A 13,233-nucleotide genomic window follows, 5' to 3' on the forward strand; every position below is an offset into this window, starting at 1 on the left:
CAAGTGTCTTGACACTTGTCTCTTCTCTATGGCCTTCCTTTTTGGGTTGACTACTGTCAAGAATAGAAACAATCAAATTTAGTAAGCACAGTCAGAGTACAGAACTTACTATTTTTAGAATGACATCCCTATTTTTTAGGACTAGCATTTTTAGGCTAATTCGAGACTCCTAAAATTTAGGGACCTTCTAAAATTTAGGGATCTCCTAAAATTTAGGGACCCCTCAATATGGGTGTCATATGAAAGCTTTTTTCGTGTACATCGCAAAAATGGTATCCGAATCTTCATGTGACTTTCCTATGCAAAGAAATGTGCATTTCAAGCTTTCAGCCCACACATGCACATTATACAAGCATTTCATAATCATGCAATCTTGTTGATTGTAACTGTCTATTCTGGTGGATCTAGCCCACCCTTCAAGGCATCAATTCTTTCTGTGTGCGAGTCTAACCCTGATATGCGTGAGTTCTAGTCATAAGCGCCCAATGGGCCATATAGGTGGAAGTGTGAACTATCTTTTCCCTAACCCACCGCGTGGGTCCACCATAACATGTGACCACTCATCAGTGGCCAGCTCCAATGCACTTTTCTTTATATCTAATTAGTGCAAATGAAATAAATTTAATAAATCATTATATAGACAAATTAATGAAAAAGGATACAAATTCTGTTTCTATAGAGTTGTGACAGAGAGATACTTGACAGCAAAAGCATTGAGATGGTCAAGGTACAAACTGATGATAACCCAACAAACCTTCTCACAAAGGATCTTCCAACAAAGAGGTTCGCCCATTGTTGGTAGATCATGGGTATTGGATAGGTATTTTTACCTTTGAACATACTTAGACTTAGCTAATTCTTTTCCCCTACCTTTGGACACATTGTCTTTAAAGGGGAGGTTGTTGGCACGTGTCTGCCCGTAAGGGCCATGCTATACATAGTACATATACATATATTAAACATTAATGAGGTACTCTTCAATACCACAAAATCTTGTGTCACTATCTCTTCTCTCTCTCAACTTGCATCTCTACACAGAAGCTCCATTGCAACTAACTCAACATAAAGTGACCCATATCTTAATCCAAATATGTATGCTTGAATCAAAAATGACTCAACTAGAGCTCAATAAGAAATATGAGCACTCAAATGTGGTGGAATCCCAATCTATGTCCATATATAATAATAGAAAAGTGAGTGGATAAGCCCATTCTTGTGGTGCGTAAAGTTGAGAGTTTTTTTTGTTGCTTTTACTATATGTTTTTGTGTTTCATCTTGAGAGTGAGGGAGAAAAGAGTGTGAGAGTGAGAAAGAGTAAGAGACTTGGGAGGGTGAAATGTCTTCAACATCATGCTATTTCTCTTGTTCCCTTTCTTGGGTGAAAGGTGGCTAAGAGAAAAAGTTATATTGCTTCTCTTCTTTACATTTTCTCTTATGAATCAAGCCCTTGTGAAGCAAATCAAGAGCAATGGCATAGTAGTAGATATCATGTGGATTATGGAGCCACCATCAAGCTTCCACTTTATGGCTTCAAGGAGGAGGAAATGGCCTACTAGTAGATATCACATAGATCATGGAGACACCATCAAGCTAAGGCACAATGGCAGATACCACATGGATCATGTTACCACCATCAAGCTTTCACTTTACAGCTTCAAAGAGGTAAAAAAGTGAGCTTACTATACCCATGTCAATTTGTTCATTCTTGCTTTCATGGGGTTTGAGAGGATGACGCATAGATTAGTGAGCACAAGAAATGAGAGAGAGTCATTTTTGAATCAAGTGAAGTACTTGAAACAATAAGCATTTCATTAAGCCCAACATCTAACTTGCAAAAGCTCCAATAGTTTAGAGCGATTGTTGAAACATGACCCAAAACTGAATAAGAGTTCTATCTTAAGACAAAATAAATACATGAACTCTAAAATATGGAATGGTTTAGTTACAAAAAATGGTATAAGAAAAATGTTGATTTGTTAGTTTAATGATTCACAAAGATTTATTATGTATTGAATATGATTTAGAAACCTTAAAAGCAACCAAAAGACATAAAAATCACCAACAAGAAAATTCATTTTTATTAGTCTTTCTTTGGCTCACCTTGTAAAAAAGAAAAAAAATGGATAAATATCAAACTAATGCAACTTGGGAAGAGCTTGATTGTTCTCAAATCGTTTTTGTACTAAGGAAGACTATCTGATCTTGAAAGAAATATGTAATAGAATTTGGAAAAGAATGAAAGGCTTTATTTTCTATACAACTTGGCTTTCTGAGAGGTTTTGAAATTGGAACAATCCATAATTGAGAAACGTGGGGGGAGAAGCCTTTGCAAGAAAGCTTGGAGAGACAATAGCAAACCCCATTGTCTTTCACCATTGACTTGACAACCATGGTTCCCCTTCAATGACTAAAGTCAACCCTTGTGACCTTATGCAATTTATATCCCATTTTATTTTCAACCCAACCTACATCCACTCTTCTTTTGGCTCTATTATTTTGAACAAGCCTTATACCAATTTTGTATTACCATTAGGATAGCCAATGCTCAACCCTTCACTCTCAAATTGCCTACTTAGCACTGTAACTCCTTAACTAGCATATGATCACCTCGCCCATCTAATCTAAGGTCTTATCACTTGGACAAGCCTACTCAACCTTGTCCCGTAGCCTTGGCAATCAAGCTCACCCCCCTATACTTGCCACCACTCCAACCTGCCATACTCGATGATCCCAACCCTATCATGGCCTCAGACTAGGACATCTCATGGCTTCAACACTCAACATTGTCCCCTTGCTCCATCTTCTCCTCTCTATGTGCATGTTAAGGTAGTGGCAAGAGCTTGGATAATGCAAGGAGCAACACTTGGATCGTGGAGTATGTGATAAGGATGTGAGAACCACTACAACAAATAGATAAATCCACACTCGCTATGCTTAGTATCAATTTACATCCATATTTCTTCAATACCTCTGTCGACCCAATGTCTACTAGCTGCTCGAATACTATCAACAACTCCTCACTCACTTCTCTTGGCCTCATCTTGCCCTCCTCAAACTGGTCTCATCTTGGACCTTGAACTAATGAACTATTCTATGGGGGCATCATAATAATCTTATAAATACTCTCCAAATAGGTGAGACTTCAAATATAAATGTAGAGGTAGACAATGATGATGACGTGAACTCCTCTATCCATGAATGAATTAGAGAAAGCAAAACATATTACAAAGGTAATAGAGGACATTTAGACAAATTATGTTGCAACTAATTCTTATGTGGTTAGACATTTGTATAAAAACTAACTTCTCAACTCTGGTATGAGTTTTCTAATGTAAAGCCAAAGACTATGATGTACTCTAACTTAATGCAAGCTCCCAAGTCTTCAATGTAATTCTTTGATAGCGACAAGATGTTGCATCACATGACACAAAAAGTGTTTTACGCAAGATACAACAACACATTGCTTGAGATATAAATCTATCATGCATGAGTACTTTATTAACACTCCATCACTTTTGATTTATCAACACTCCAAATCTTATTTACGTTGTACGTGATTAGTCATGATCCTTTCATTGTAGTAGCAAGTTAGCTATTCAATCATATTATTTGATAACTAGTCATGAATGGACAATCACCAATAGAAAGTGAGCTACCACATAATACTACTGATCCCAACATGCCATTCAATTTGCTCAATGACTCTCGTATGGGTTAAGTTTATCAAGTGCATGAATTCAACTCTTGCATTGTTCATCCCTTGATGCATATCAAAATAAAACATCCAAAGCACTCATGCTCACCTTACAACCATTTCACCTAATTCAATTACTTGACCACTAATTTGCCTACTACTTAATTAAATTATTATTAAACTATTCTTGTTAGGGCCAAAATTGAGGTAAAACAAGTGTAACTTTTTAGTTATCTCATTAAACATGATGACCTCTCTCTCTCTCTCTCTCTCTCTCTCTCTCTCTCTCTCCATTTCTTGTGTGTACATTTTAGAGATTTATTTATCTCAAAGCATTTCCTCTCATTTTACTCAAATTCATTTTATCGTTTTAATTTGTGGTTCTCTTATTCATGTTCTCTCTTCATCCTCTCTCTCTCTCTCTCTCTCTCTCTCTCTCTCTCTCTCTCTCTCTCTCTCTCTTGTTCCATTTGTCTACTCATATGACCAACTAGAAGAAGCTTAATGTATCATTTAGACTGCAATGAGTGCTTGTGTTTCCAATCTTCAAGGTCCTTTTTAGAATACATTTAGATTATAACTCTTTCTCTCTTTAAATTTGCATTTGCAATACATTTTAGAGTATCGATAAGCTTGCATCTTGAGTTACATTTCTTTCTGCCCTCCTATAATTACAAAGGTGCTTGAATTCACTATTGGCAAAAGGGAGACTTAAATTTGTTGCTTGAATTGCTGAGAGCACTCTTTCAAAACCTAGAAAAGCATTATTCAAATTAAATTCTCATTTCCATCAAAATTCTCTGTGTTTTCAATGTTGAAACATGCTTTTAAGAGTTATATATGATTGTTTTTGTTTTGGGGGAGGGTGTAATGTGCATATCCCCCAAGAAAAGAATAGTCTAGAATCTAGGTTGAGGCAAGTTTAATATTCATATACTTTTTACATATCAACCCTACAAATGCCAAGTACATTATGGGAACAAACTAGTAAAAGTGGTGATTACCCTCTTGGATTACAATTCTAGGAGGAAAAGTTCTATCATACGAAACATTCTTCCATTTGAATGTTCTTTCATACAAAAGAACCTTGCACAAAAGAATACTCTTATAATAATGCATTATGTTATTCATGCCATGTCTAAGTAATCCTTCTAACCAAGGAATTGTGAAGACAAAAGGTAAAGACTTTTGATGAGTCGAATTGCAATGAAATATCCAAGTATATGATTTAACTTAATGACCTCTTATGGGACTGACAAGCTTCAAAGATTAGAATATTAAATTAAATTGTTAAAAATTAAAGTGATAAATAACTTAGATTAATAAATAAATAAATAAGGCATACTTAAAATGTAAGATGGTACTACTAGGTGTGCTATTTACCATTTACACACCCATCAAATCGAGATTTGGCAAATACAAATCAAAATCTCTAGAGAAGCACATATGTCAAACATGTCAACTAGAGCCAAATGCAAAGGAAGACCACATTTGCCACTACCCAGCATACTATAAGATTCAAGGCCATTTTCATTCTAGGCTTTCTTGTACAATTCATTTACCATTACTGTTTTTTTTTCCAAAAGGTTGTATCATCACATCATGGTTTAACTCATGGTCTCATAGAGCAGTTTGGCCTTCTACAAACTTTAATAAATCCTCTCTCTCTCTCTCTCTCTCTCTCTCTCTCTCTCTCTCTCTCTCATGCACATGCACACATGCAAAACCACACTCACATGTACACATGTACACATGCACAATTATACTATCACATTTACTCAAATTAACTAGGTTATTGGTATAAAATCAACACTACTAGCACCTCTGAAAATTTTATTAGAACTCAAGTTTCTAGCCCACTTTTAAGCAAGTATTCATGCTATGTGTAGAACATTAGTGTACAGAAAATCGAGTGCACATGTACAAAGTAAAATAACATAAGAAGACATTGAACTTCATCTTAGCTTAATCACTATATGTCCATACAAGAATACTTTTAAGGTTTGAAATCTAGCACCTTTTTCATTCCTAGAGGTGGTCAATTCTCTCTGTGCTGTCATTGTCATCTCCATGTGTCTGCATTTCTCTTCATTCCTGTAAACACAATCGAGACGACCATCCAGCAAGCACACCGTATTTGTTGATTTAAGCCACATTACTGACCTTGAGAAATAACTTTTAAGCTGGTAGGAATTTGTAAAATTTCTTCAGCTTACTAAGGAGTGGAAGCTCGGTCAACAGACGAGTGCATAAGGGAAGGTCTCAAGCTCAAAACCTGTGATTGAGCAGCTCTCCGGCAACTTTACCTCTTTGACATGCAAAGATTGGGATGAAGCCCAATCACAAATATCACAACTGAAACAGTCGCATTTTAAAAAAGCTTCCTTCCACTTACATAAGCCAATCGAGATGTGTAATGTGATCATGATGTATCCTTGCCCTTGAGATCTAGCTTTCCAGTTAACTTTAAACTACAATAGCAAATGGGGAAGGTGATCATAACAAATCCTTCTCCTAGAAATTCACACTCCAAACATTTGTTAACTAGCTTTGTGAGCCACATAGTACCCTAGCTCTTACAATAGATCGCTAGCTATCTTTTGCAAAGGGGTACACGTGCGAACATGGCTCTCCCTAAATTGAGTTTAACATTACACATTGTGTGCATATATTTCTTCTTATCTGAAGTTTAGCATTCACTTTTAGCTCTATCTTGCCATCAACTTTTTTAATGCCTTCTCTAGATCACAACATGTACTTGAGATCACTATGTTCATTGCATTGGCACACTTCCCTGTTTCCTAACTACCAGTCTTTCACAATGCTACTGACTACCTGGCTATCAGTAGAAGTAGCATACGTAAAGTACATTTTGGCTGCTTCAAAACTGCCATGTATTCTGCAATGACTTAGCAAAGAGGTCAACCCTACAGCTTTGGGAGGAAAAGGCATAGTATTTAGTAAGGCCTCTGCTTCAACCAAGGAACCAGAACGACCAAGGAGGTCAAGTATGCAAGTGTAGTGTTCATATGTTGGAATGATTTCATAATCCTCTCTCATTGATTTGAAGTGCCTACGTCCTTCAGCAACCAAGCCCATGTGATTGCAGAGTGAGAGAAGACAAAGGAATGTCACTTCATTGGGTTTGATTCCTTTAAGCTGCATGCCTTTCAAACATTTTACTGCCAATTCGTAGTCTGAATTTTGAGCACACCCTGCCACCATTGTATTCCATGTTACTGTACTGGGACTGGATATTCTTTCCAGAACTTCATATGCATCATGCAAACTCCGACAGTTAACATACATGTCAATGAGCGAGTTGCAAACAAGTAGGTCTAGCTCAAGTTCACACATGATTATATGGGAATGAACCACTTTACCTTGATATAAAGCTGCCAAGTCAGAACATACATATAATATGGTGACAAAGGTGACCTTATTGGGCTCTATACCCTCTTCTTGCATCTGTTTGAAGAGCTTGAGTGCATCCAAACCCTCACCATACTGGGCATAACCTGCAATCATTGCACTCCATGTCACTAGGTTTCTTTTACGTAATTTGCTGAACACATTGCAAGCATCGTGAAAGTTATCACCATTACAGTACAGATCAATCAGAGTGCTTCCAACAAACCAATCAGATTCAAATCCACTATCAATGACATGGCTGTGTATAAGTTTGCCAAGATCTACAGCTATTAAGTCTGAGCATGCTTTCAAAGTGCTAGCAAAGACAGCCTCATTAGGCTCCCTGCCTTCCCATTGCAATCCCTGAAATAGTTGTAAAGCCTTAAAATAATGTGCATTTTGAGTATAGCATGCAATCATCGAGCTTAATATAACCAAGTTCTGCTTTGGTATTCTGTCAAAAACATTCCAGGCATCATCAACACTACTGCACTTGCCATACATGTTAATAAGACTGCTACCAACAAAGGTATTATTCTCAAAAGCACATTCAATGATAATATGTTGAATTAGTTTTCCATGATCCAAATGTTTGGCACTGGAACATGCCTTCAAAATGCAAGCTACAGTCACCTGATTTGGTTCCACACTCTCTTGTCCCATTCGCTTGAAAAGTGAGAGTGCCTCTTGATCAAGTCCTTGCTGCACATATCCTGCAATCATTGCATTCCAAGTCACTATACTCCGTTGTGGTAATTTGTCAAACAATATACGTGCATTCTGGAGACTAGAACAGTTTGCGTACATATCAATAACAGTGTTACAAACAATGGTATTAGAATCAGAACCATTTTCAATCACTTGTACATGGATATTTTGCCCTTGATGCAGACCAGGAATGGAACATGTTTTCAGGATGTTCACGAAGGTGATATCGTTTGGAGAAATGCCTTCAATCTGCATCTGTCTAAAAAGTTGGAAAGCATCCTCAAGAAGCCCATGTTGAGATAACCCTGCAATCATGGCATTCCATGCCACAGTAGTCTTGGCTGGCAAAACAGTAAAAACTTTAAAAGCATCTTCCAACACACCACATTTTAGGTACATGTCTATCAGAGTGCTACTGGCATACATGCTCATGTCAAAACCAATCTCAAGAAGGTGAGTGTGAATCAGCTTTCCCTTCATCAATGAAGTGATGCCAGTACATGCTTTCAGCACTGTAACAAGAACATGTGCATCTGGTTTGAGTCCTAAAACACTCATCTTGCGGTAAAACTCAATAGCTTGTTCATCCTGGCCCCATTTTACGTGTCCAGAAATGATTGCATTCCATGTAAATGTACTTGGATTTGAAACTTTGCAAAAAACTTGCTTTGCTTCTGAAACACTCCCACAAGAAGCAAGCATGCGTATTAAGTGACTACCCAAAAAAGGATTTGACTCAAGCCCAGCTCTAATAATCAAGCTTTGGACCCTCCTGCCAGTTGAAATATCCTCCTCAGCAATGCAATGTTGTAGAATATTGTAGAAGACAACAGCAGAGAAATGCTTTTGCTCCAATAGCATGATCTCCAAAGTTTGCAACATATTACCTAGGTCATCATCTGCAAAACTAAAGTCAAGGTCCTCATCCTATTCAAATGAGCCTTTATTCCTTTTCATCCTGCATTTATCCACCAGCAGTTGTTAGTTGATGCCCATTCTGCCTACACAACTTAAGACTAAAACTTGAGAAACAGGTAACTGTCTGGCTGCTACAAAAAAACTGCCCAGCAAAAAGTGCACATGAATTCGGCAAACTAAACTATGTGAATCAGGTAGCTGTCTAGCTGCTACAAAAACAATGCCCAGCAAATGTAAACCTGGCAAACAAAAAGGAATACTGCAACCATGAATGACAAACAGAAGTACATTGACTCATAATGGCTCAGATGGGCTTACCTAGAAGAACTATCAAGTTAAAATGGCTATAATGATAGGCTGATAATGTAAGATACATGGCTCAATTGGAAAAACTGGAGATGGAGGGATCCGTGGAATGAGCTTGGCTATTACAGTCATAAAAGTGTCACCTGTTCCAACTTCCACATTACAAGATCCACCCATATCAGCTTCCAATTTTAGTATAGGGGAGTTTCAGAAACAGCAAGAAATGGAGTTTCACATCCATACATAGGCACTTTAATATATCAATGCACATAACACCAACTCACATTTTACACAAAACTCCAAGCCTACACGTCACACGAACTTGTCTTCATCTTGCCTCCATCTCTTATATCAAAAGAAGTTAGAACTATAACAAGTTGAGGGTTTCAAGCCTCATGTCACTATTTAGTAGCCACAAGTTGCCAACAAGAGTTGAAAGTTAGTCCTACCTTCTTAGTTATGCAAATCTTTGTGTGACTGCTTCCATCATCTCGCTATAAATGGCTTTCATGAAGAGAAATTGGCATGCAAACACATACAATAAAAGTGTTTTCTTAAAGGCTAGGATTGAAAGCTGAGACCTAACTGAAGGACAACCTAAAAAGCGAGATGGAGCTGAATGGTGAGCTAACCGGCCTATTTATAGAAGTCCAGATCCTCCCAAATTAGGGTTTCACTTATGGGACACAAACATTCTCTAGGAACGTGCACCATTTAATAAAATTTGGTTAATTTGAGTTTTGGGGCTATAATAAAGAGCTAATCAATTTATGATGTATTTTTTGGGGATAGTGTTCTATCTCTTGAGACCTAGGATCAAACGCCTTCACGTTCTACCTAGCATGGATACGAGGCCAGTGGCTCCTCTTTTAGGGTTGAGTTTCAAGCACCATTAGCTAATACCTTATCTAGTGTTCTTCCTTACAAGTTTTTTCTCAAATGGAGTTTTTTCCTTTCTTGATTGCAATCCTCCTCCTCAACATCAAATCAAGGTGGCAAGTCTGGACTCTTATTTCACCATCAATGACAACGAGAAGTGTTGAAAGAAATACCCTCACCTTCGTCCAGGATCAATTTATAAGCCTACCTATTATATGTATGTCAATCTATCATCTCCCAGTTGTGAGCTCTATCAAAGTCTAATGAAAACATAGGAGCTCTACCTATGTTTCCTTCCAATTTTGTGTGTATTTCATTCCTCATTGACATGGGAAGTATCAGCATATAGATGAAATATCTTGTAAGCAATAGTCGACTAGGTTGGCTTACTAATGTATGCCGATTATGCCCTTGCTTCAAAACAAACATTAAGTGCATGCAATATAGAGGATGTGTTATTGTATATACAAGGTATATTGGGTTTAAAAGCCTAGATTCTTAGTTTGAAAACAAAGGAAAGCCTTTAGAAATCTTCTTCAATAGAATGTGATGCCTCTTGGACCTCTGTTTCGTACTATCCTAGGTCCCTCCATCTCCTCTTCTTCACCCAACTACTTGTTTCATCCTCTTCATCGTGTTGGATCGAATGGACAGCCCGATAGACAAGAAGTGGAATAGAGAGTGAGAGTGAAAGTAGACATACAATGAAGTGTGCAAGAGTGCCTTCACTAAAATGAATCACAAGAATGAAAGCACAAGGTACAACCCTAAGGTTATGTAGACACACACCATGGCAAAAAAACCCTTCCCATGCAAGAAGGTAAAAGGTGCCCATGGAAGACCAGCCTTCCTTCTCAAAAAGGTGGTAATGGCCTGATTAATCAATAATTACAGCAAGTATAAAATTTGTGTAACTGAAAATGCAATTGTTAACACTTAATCTTGGACAATGGACAACATATTGGCCCCAAAACTAGCGTTCCTTGCAGTATTTCTTTATCTCAAATTGCAATCTAGATGAAATACAGTGAGATTCCTTGTTTTTTTGACATACATATCAAAAAAATACTCTACTTTTGCAAGCATGGACAAATAGCAGTTATCATATCTTACACATCTTGTAAACTGAGGTGAGACCTCCTTCATTGCACATTTCATTTGGTCATTGTCTAAATTTTCAGCTTTGATACCTGAAAGCTTAAAAGTTTTCTTGCATCAAAACATGTCACTAGATAGTTATATAGTATATTTGATTTCTTTGGTAACTCACCAATCATAAAGACCTTTCAATGTCTACAGATCCATGCATTGCCTACAATGAGTTCTCGAGTGGTACAACTTGCCAACTTATTACCTATAACTTGTACCATGTAAAAAATTAATGGCCGCGCCTGGTTTGGCCAGGAGCAGTCAGCCATTATTTTTTCGCACTACCATGCCCGTGTGCATATGCATATGCTGAGGAAAATGCATGCTTCACATCAGTCAATTGTGTTGCTCTTTCTAGCAACACAACTGCCACTGCTACCAATATCCAGAACTTTTGGTTGCATCACACAGGAGGCTCCTTATTCATTTTTAGAATTGGAAGCAAATAGAGACTAAAGATAATAATTCAAAATATATGCTCAGGCAAAAGCATACCTCACATCAACAATTCAAGATACAAAATGGATGACATTGAGGTCAAAACCTATGCTATCAGCCTGATCTTGCATGGAGTCTCAACCCTGGTTTGAGCTGCACCATTGCTATGGCGTGTATTACCTGCAGCAAAGAATTCAGCCTGCACCCTCAATGTGATATCAATCATAATGTGCAACTGATAACTCATCCAATTGATAGATACTGTTTTCAGTCATCCATGAAGCACTGTATTAGCTCTGCCTTGCAACTTCCCTCCCTACCAATATGCAGAACTTTTGGTCGCGTTGCACCGGGTGCTTCTTAATCGTTTCTAGAGTTGGAAGCAAATGGAGACTAAAGAATCAACAATTCAAGGTATAAAATGGACGAGATTGAAGTCAAACCCTGTGGTATCTGCCTGATCTTGCATGGAGTTTCAACCCTAGTTTTTCCTGCACTAATCCCAATGCATATACTACCCTCAACAGAGCCTGTATTATTTTCAACAGAAAAACTCTGCCTCCACCCTCATTGTGATATCAATTGCACCGTGCAAATGGTAACTCATCCAATCGACAAATACTGTTTTCAGTCATCCATGACTCACTGCCTTGGCTCTGCCTTGCATCAGGCGCACGCTTCCCTCATTGCAATCACTGGTAGACAGAAACATGAACGAGCCAAATGCTTGCAAAAACACTTCCCTGTGCTTTGGGAATGCAAGAAGCAGGTGCCCAGACGAAAGTTTTACAGAGAATAGCACACAATACGTTTGTCTACACCTTCTTCAATGTTTCGTCAGGATTTTCTGTAATCTCTTTCACTTTCTTCCCTCCGAACAGAGCTGTGACACGGAGGGAGCTCCTGCGTCTGATGCACAGAGTAAGGAATGCGGCAACAGGGTGCGTGTTGAGTGTGGCCAGAATCTTAGCAATAGAAACGTCAAAGACAACAATGTGACAGAGCAGAACGACGAAAAGAAGCTCACCTTGCACTGCATGCTGAAGTAAAGGCGCCGTGAGCGCTGAGAAGTAAGTCATTGCCTTCCCTTTGGTTTGTGCAGAGGATAAACCCTAATTTTCCCTCGCCTGAGAATCGCCTTATCCTGTATTCAGATTCAGATAGTCCTTTCACTTACCGCGATCGCCGAGCATCTCTTAGGCTGGGTTCAGACGGAGGCGCCAGCACTCCAAACCATGACAAACCTTCCACCTCCTTTATGAGAACACGATGTACTACAAAAAGGTAAAGAGAGGTTTTTTCTTAGTGCCAAGGCTCTTTCGAAGGGGAGAGGTGAGTAAAAAGAGGGCGGGTCAGGTGGAAAGAGGAGTGAAGTCTCAACCATTTGGGGGATGCCAAGTCAAAAGCACGCCCTTTTGATATATCTCTGTCACCGCTCGTCTGAACCCAACCTTAGCAGGAGGAGCACATGTCTGCCTATGGCTAGCCCAAACAAGGCAGGGACGTGAGCCGAGCTAGACAGAAGTTGGCACATGTCTGCCTATGGCTAGCCCAAACAAGGCAGGGACGTGAGCCGAGCTAGACAAAAGTTGGCACATGTCTGCCTATGTTAGCAGGAGCACATGTGTGCCTATGGCTAGCCAAACAAGGCAAGGACATGAGCCGAGCTAGACAGAAGTTGGCATGCCGTGAGGCTGTCTAACATGCCGTGGAAATCCAGGTTGATTCAG

At 38.7% G+C, this 13,233-nt stretch overlaps 1 protein-coding gene across 20 annotated transcripts; it reads right to left on the minus strand.

The window, feature by feature from the left end:
• Positions 1-4,221: 4,221 nt before the first annotated feature.
• LOC148009628 (pentatricopeptide repeat-containing protein At3g09040, mitochondrial-like) lies at positions 4,222-12,801 on the minus strand. 20 transcript variants are annotated; one of them, XM_087673447.1, is made up of 5 exons: positions 12,531-12,798; positions 8,701-8,771; positions 7,954-8,154; positions 7,739-7,818; positions 5,603-7,212 (listed from the first exon to the last, which is right to left on the minus strand). In XM_087673447.1, the coding sequence occupies exons 3-5, from the start codon at positions 8,126-8,128 to the stop codon at positions 7,144-7,146; spliced, it is 324 nt and encodes a 107-aa protein (XP_087529573.1). In that variant the 5' UTR covers positions 8,129-8,154; positions 8,701-8,771; positions 12,531-12,798; the 3' UTR covers positions 5,603-7,143. The 20 variants fall into 20 exon arrangements, 13 of the variants coding, with proteins under 13 accessions (XP_087529573.1, XP_087529572.1, XP_087529569.1 ...); XM_087673446.1 differs by having other exon boundaries at positions 9,050-12,798; XR_015689770.1 differs by adding an exon at positions 4,222-4,447 and having other exon boundaries at positions 5,712-7,212; positions 7,954-12,795.
• Positions 12,802-13,233: the final 432 nt, after the last annotated feature.

The sequence above is a fragment of the Lygodium microphyllum genome, chromosome 30 (assembly GCF_053477565.2).
Source record: "Lygodium microphyllum isolate KBCC chromosome 30, Lygodium_microphyllum_v1.1.10, whole genome shotgun sequence".
Classification (NCBI taxonomy): Eukaryota; Viridiplantae; Streptophyta; class Polypodiopsida; order Schizaeales; family Lygodiaceae; genus Lygodium; species Lygodium microphyllum.

What these genes read in the sequence shown, in the direction of transcription:
- LOC148009628 (XM_087673440.1), bottom strand. Translation starts at nt 8,695, where the DNA reads ATGTTGCAAACTTTGGAGATCATGCTATTGGAGCAAAAGCATTTCTCT. An exon ending in TGTACAAGTGATTGAAAATG is followed by an intron (nt 7,819 to 7,953) that starts GTTCTGATTCTA and finishes CAATGATTGCAG; the next exon opens with GATATGTGCAGCAAGGACTT. An exon ending in AGAGTGTGGAACCAAATCAG is followed by an intron (nt 7,213 to 7,738) that starts GTGACTGTAGCT and finishes CAATGATTGCAG; the next exon opens with GTTATGCCCAGTATGGTGAG.